Raw genomic sequence first — 6,921 nt, 5'->3', positions numbered from 1 at the left:
TGTACTATTTTACTCAATAGCGGTTTAGATATAAATGTTTTGAAATTGTGATTTTAATTGCAGACCCATAAGTCAAAACAATAAAGACATAAAACCGTTTAATTGTGATTTTAAGACCAATCTTTGCAATTATTTTCTATCGAGCCGATTTCGTTCAATCATGTATCGAGTACAACCACGGTCTTTGAAATATAATTAATATGAACATATATTTTTATTACTTGACTAAAACTAATAGTCTTTTTTAAAAAACTGTTTAAGTAACATCAATTTCAAGGACATTGGGTGTTGACAGCCTCTTAACCGCGCGATCCTGCTGCTGGCCCCGTCTGCTTCTTTATACTGTTGTTCATAATTACATAAGACAACAAAACTATTATATCTAACTAACCAACCTTACTTTAATTTAACCCTTGGGACGCCTAGTGCCTGACCCGTACCAGTCCTGTCAATTGCCGGAGGGTCTTAAATTTTTGTACCCGTCAACTGCCTATTCCCGGATCTGTACAAACAACTGCCTTGTGCCTTATCACCTTATCAGTCACCAAATTTATTCCATCATATTTGTTACAATTTTGAGATCTAAACACTTACAAAATAGAGTTATAGAGTATATTACTTGCATTTTAATGCAGTTTAAGTCGCGGCAGTCAACGGGTGCACGTACGCGAGCCTATCCGGAATCCGGCACTAGGTATCTGACGGGTACAAGTACGTTTGTCGATTCGTCGTTCCGGGTTAATGATCGCTAGTTTAAGTGGTATTTATGGGGAAAATAAAACTCATCCAAATTACAGTATAAAATACAATATATTTAATTAGATAGTTATTGCAAAAATTGTTTTAATTTAATGATGCAACACGCATTACCTTATCAGGACCCACTCTATATTCTATATGGATTATAACATTTAAATATACATATTATATATATCTACAATCGTCATTTCCAGTATCCTGGTAATGAAGAACTGAAAATTGAAGGCATTTTATTCTGTGTTTTATAATAATATAATTCAGGAAATAAGTAGATAAATTGTAAAATAAAGAATTAGGTGTTGCTGTTTTCAATACTGTTTATGTAGGTGGGAGTTAATAAGTTTAAATGTAAAAAATTAAAAATCAGAAAAAAAATTGGAATTGAATGTAGATTATAGACAAAATAGATAGTGCAGGATCTTTTAATGAAAAGCTAAAATTTTTATTAAGAAAAAAAAATAACCAACTGCACTATTGCACAATCAGTAGCAGTGACACTAGAGGGTCAATTGTTTTGACATAGTGATGATCTACTCGTATTCGAAAACTCAACCCAGTAGAGACATATAAAACTATGATAATCAGCTCTTTCTAATGTAATGCAAAGAAGACCTAGCACAAAGTGAAGCTTTAAAATACTGAATCATATTATTGAATTTAATATTTATAAATAACTTATAGGATAGCCCCAAATATAACATTAGGCGTAGATTACATAACAAACAATTAAATAACAAATAGTAACTGTGACTTTCCTTCTTGCATGAATAATACTTATAAGTAATAGTTATAATTAAATACGACGACATAAGTTACTAGATACCTACAATGTTTGAGTTCAACATAAAAAATAACAAGTTCATAATGATACAGAAAACTAACAAAATACTAAATGCAATTATAAGAAGTATTCATTGAACACAAGGTACAGTCACATGTATTTATTTGTATGCTTTCTTGTAACTATAGGTACATTATTAGGAAGATTTCGTATTGAATGCATAGGTGGGACATGTTACTAAAATACCCTAAAGTCGAGGGGGAATGGTGATTGTTCAGTCATCGCGAATACTGGCTATTGTCATGAGGAACGCACAGGATTGGCCAACACGATGGTATTACCTACCGCTCTAATTAAAGGTCCGGGCCTTTTGTTAACGCCCGATTTAAACTTCGCAAACATCGAAATTTGAAGATCCTTAATTACCTCTAGCATTCTTGCACTATTGCAGATAGACGACCTATAGATTTCGATGTTTGCAGAGTGCCTCCATCAACGACATTACAACCTATTTATCGATAGGCGAAACGCAACGCGAAGAATGTGTTCGTACACAAAGTTATCGCGGCAGGGCAGCCGTAACAGATCGAACATGACGGGCACTTTGAGTAGCGCGACAAATTTTCTTGCAATCTATGGGAGCTAGCTTTTACCGTGGGTATAAAGTTCTCGCCGATCGCATTTTAAAAGTTATTTATATCCACGATAATGCTAGCAAGGCTGAATATTCTAAAATATTAAGCTCCGAATTTATAAATGACTGGCAACACTTAATGCCTAATGTAGGGTGCCGCCAGTAACTATTCATAAAAACATAACTTTATAGCAAATAGTTGACCAGTAAATGGGGTGTTTCTATATTCACTATTAATAATATTTAAATGCAACTGTAGATTCGTAATAATTAAGGTATAAATTCATTTATCGTTATTGAACACAGGCAGTGAGCGACTTTAGTTAGCGAGGAACGCATGTAAATATGTAGTTAACCTTTTGTCCGTTCCGTCTGTTATACCCGTCAGAGGAAAATCTTACCTCGGACGCTATCATAGCTAAACTCCTCAGTGGGGCATTTGAAAGTACACAGTGGCTTGCTATATTATCAAAAAAGTGACTGTATTAGTAAACAACGAAGTAATGATTCGTTTTTTCCCCCCTTTAATTTTTTGCCAGATTATTTACAGCAAGCGTAAGGTTTAATATTGCATGTAATTTGCGATGGCGTGGCGTCCAAATGGCAACTTCTTATTTTTGACGCAGCGTTCAAAAGGTTAAGAGCTTGTTGAGACCATATACAACCAGAGTTCTAGCATGTTCACTTATAAATATATTTTTCTGCAATTTTCACGAGTCAGGGACCCTTAGCTTTCCGCGAGCATTTATAAATATTAAAAATAATTAATAATTATTAATGTACAACACACAAATAAATAATCTATAGATTGCTATATATTACAAAGCAGATTATGTACCGCATCAAACTAAGAGCTCCTGATTGAGTCTTTATTTATAGGAAATTAGCTTTGAAACAAGTCGTAAAACTGCTACTTGCTAGATGATCTGGTGTTATTTAATCGGAAGCTCGGATTGAAACAAGTAATTAGATTCAGTTTATAACATAGTATACAACCTTACTTAACTTATTCTTAATCACTGCGGATAACCAATTAATGTGTGACGATGTACAGAAAGGGCTCAGAACACACAAGCGCATTACTGTCGATGCATATTTTAACGTCACTTGACAAACACCAAAATCAACGGAAAATATTAGTTTATGCTGTTTTACCACAACTTTTTCTTTATAGAGTCTAGACAGTAAGCAAAGTCAGTAAAGGCTCATTCAAGTTGCCACATTTCTGAACGTCGTTTTAAAGGCATAATCGCAAACCGGTCTCCGCAGCTACAAATATCATAACATAAATAACAATCTTTCTGTACACATAGGAAAATAATACACGGCCGTAATACCACTAATATAGGAAGTCATACCGTCATCATGGTAATATCAATATGGCGCGGATTGTTAGTTCAAAGACAAATGTTGAACGAGGATCAGGCCGTGTTCACAGGGGACTCCACAGAATATGGCGATTATACAGACGACTCGGACAACACGTATTTAAAATATTTCCAGCACCAGTTCTTTATAAAAGTGATAAGGATTTTCTGGCTGACCTGTTTTAAACTTGTTAGTTTAACAGGTATTTCAAAACAAGAGCAATTGCCACGAGCAATTCTTTAAATCTCTAGACACAATACAATGTACAATGTCAATAGTGTAAGGGTTCAGTGAAAACACAATTTAGCAAAGTCGTAAATTCATCTGCGTCCCCTTTTCAGTCATTCGCCCCGAATGAACTCGGCTTAAATACTTGTCTCCCGCGTGAAATTCAGCATTCCGTCGTTCATTTACAAAATTGGTACATCCTCTTAAGACATGTATTAGGTACATTTGAGTCAAAGTTAAATACACCATTATACCTCTGCTGAGTTGGCCAACTTTCATCATCGTTGCTTCTGTACGTAACTAAAATATGGCAACAACTAACGATTATAGGTGATTCCAGGTGAGTTGGCACAAATGGATCAAATAGGTGAATGATAATATCTACGTGTGCATGACAAAATGGTTACATACATGGTTATAATAATTGTGTACTTAGACAATTTTGTCTAATAAAATAACCGTCCAAATGCAGTATAAAAATGTTACTAAAATTATCAATTACGTTCAAAATTTTGGTGATTATTTTGCAATAGTTGATTACAATAAATCTATTCGTACCAGATCTCCAGAAATCACTTACATATAATTGTTTTCGGTGTAGTCGGGAATCATTTTATGGGACATTATTACTGCACACTAGACTGCTTTAAGCAGTGTGTAGTTTATGCGAACTCTTCTTATGCTTTCTGGTGGGTTCCTCACTCCATACACATCATATTTGCTATAAGATGTTCGTTGCTGAAATGCCTCGGAAATTGGTCGTACCCTACCCTCAAAGGTTGAATGCGATCTTAGCAAGATAGTCGATATTATAAATTACTGCAGTTCCACGGAAGCAGTGGTTAGCAAACAACAAATGAAATCTTTATGTTTATGCCGCTTTCAGTTGATAAATCTAATTGATAGGCTTGGGTTCAAAACTATTCTTTCCGCTTCGGGTATCACTAATAGGCTTCTCTGCAGCGCACGTGAGGTAGCGTACGCCAGTACTTTCCTCAAAATCCCAACAGCTTACATTATCCTCGCTACCATGAAAGAAAAATGATAAAGAACCGTCCCGACCCCAAAAATATTAGGTCGATGCCGCATTTAGTAAAACATTATCTCTTTCGCCATCGTTCCGGGGCGCACCTGTGCTACTCCTCGCGCCTCGCGTAGGGGGGGAGGGCGGCGCGGCGGCGTGGCGGGCGAGCAGCGCGCGCGGCTCGGCGGCGAAGCACTCGAAGGAGGCGTCCAGGAACAGCTCGTGCAGGAAGCGGCGCGCGCACATGAGGTACGTGGCGCGCGCCAGCTGCCCGCACACGTCCGAGTACACGCACGCGCTGCGGAACACGTCCGGGTGCTTCTGCTTCAGCGACAGCACCGCGGAGCGCGTCTGGGATACAGTATAACTCTTTATTGCATACGCACTTAACACATTCGGTGCCAGCGCGAGCTACGCCCTACCACAGTATAATAGTACGCCCTACGAGCGTAGCCGATAACGCGGGAAAAACCGTACGTAGCGAAAAGCACCTATAAACATAGAACCCGCCTAGCGGGTCGCTGGCAGTGAAAGTGTTACAACACGGGGCAAACAGGAACAGTGGAAGTATGGTTAATCATGTTTTGTTGGTTTCTCTGTCATGAGCTACGGGATGCCAATTCAGTTGACGATTTTTTAAGTCTCGCCTAAACGGTTTTTTACAAAAAACACAATTTGTATACATTTCTAAGGAGTTCGTTCATAAGTAAGATTGCAACCTTGCTGTTTGTGTAGCTATAAATAAGGTATTTATTGAATCAAACTTTAGTCTTTAATCAGCTTTCACTTAGTTTAATAATTGTTTCCCCAATTTCCCGCATCACATGGCGACCCTGCCACGTGAGGTGTTAGGTTCGCGCGCCGCCGCGTTTGCGAAATTGCATTATTAGTTATTTTATTGATCAATGTCCATAGTAAGCTTTAGTAAAAGGTAATAAGAATTGAATCTAAGGCAGAAATTCCACTGATTTGTTTAGTTTAGTGTAGCTAAATTATACCAAGTCTCAAAGAGAGATAATGTAAAAGGAATTTCATATAAAAATGTTGTACATGTTACTTCTGGAGTCCCAAGCCTCTACAGTTTTGTTACTTACGCTCAATATGATATGCTGGATTTGCCTGAACTTATATTATGAAATGTCACAAGACAATTTCAAGAGAAACACAGAAAATGGGCTCGTATAAGAATAATGATCGGTTTAAATTAAAATCCAGACAACAGTGACAAGCTACGAAAACAAATAGAATGGTCGTTGTTACCTGCCGCAGGTAGATGGGGTTGGACATGCAGCGCACGTGGTGCAGCAGCTCGGCCTGCGGCGCGCTGGCGGCGCGGCCGCTGTCGCCGGACCCGCCTTCTAAACCTGACGCACCAGTATACTTTATGATAGGCATGCTAAAAATACTAAGGCTACTGCATCAACCACACTCGGCGGATTGACGACGTACTCCGCAGATAACTATAAAACTACCTATTCAATGACGACCGGTCTGGCCTAGTGGGTAGTGACCCTGCCTATGAAGCTGATGGTCCCGGGTTCAAATCCTGGTAAGAGCATATATTTGTGTGATGAACACGGATATTTGTTTCTGAGTCATGGGTGTTTTCTATGTATTTAAGTATTTATAATTATATATTATATAAATATCATTGTACCTAGGTACCTACAACACAAGCCTTATTGAGCTTACTGTGGGACTTAGTCAATTTGTGTAATAATGTCCTATAATATTTATTTTATTATTTATTTATTAATAAATAAGTGGCGCAACTATACCAACTGAAGCGTGTGGCAATTTTACGAATGGGCACAGTCTAAAAAAATATTCGGGTATTTCCCGTTTTTATACCCAACAAAATACTTGCTAGGTTCTTTAGACTTGAAATCTTTGGAGGTAAGACGAAATTTTAAGCTCCTTACGCCTGCCTGTTGCGTCTTGCGAGGTGAATCGGACTGTGCCAAACTGGTGCCGCAATTACTGCGTCTTTTTGTCCCTACGCCAACCAGAGTCAATTTCCGGCCTCGTGACCGTGGTCTACTTGTAGGCCCGATTTCGTGAACCATGTCTCACAGAAAATCCCCACTTGTTCGCCCTTTATCCCTTCTGAATGCGCTCTTAGCATCA

At 38.1% G+C, this 6,921-nt stretch overlaps 1 protein-coding gene across 1 annotated transcript in view; it reads right to left on the bottom strand.

The window, feature by feature from the left end:
• Positions 1–791: 791 nt before the first annotated feature.
• The window catches only part of LOC133519480 (uncharacterized), a 41,384-nt gene continuing 35,254 nt past the window's right edge, over positions 792–6,921 (bottom strand). Inside the window, 2 exon segments of the mRNA XM_061853486.1 lie at positions 792–5,145; positions 6,055–6,158. Coding sequence (XP_061709470.1) covers positions 4,843–5,145; positions 6,055–6,158 — 407 coding nt within the window. The 3' untranslated portion in view covers positions 792–4,842.

This window comes from Cydia pomonella, chromosome 7 (assembly GCF_033807575.1).
Source record: "Cydia pomonella isolate Wapato2018A chromosome 7, ilCydPomo1, whole genome shotgun sequence".
Classification (NCBI taxonomy): domain Eukaryota; kingdom Metazoa; phylum Arthropoda; class Insecta; order Lepidoptera; family Tortricidae; genus Cydia; species Cydia pomonella.
Note: the sequence above shows the minus strand (reverse complement) of the source record. Positions and strands in the feature narration are given on the sequence as shown.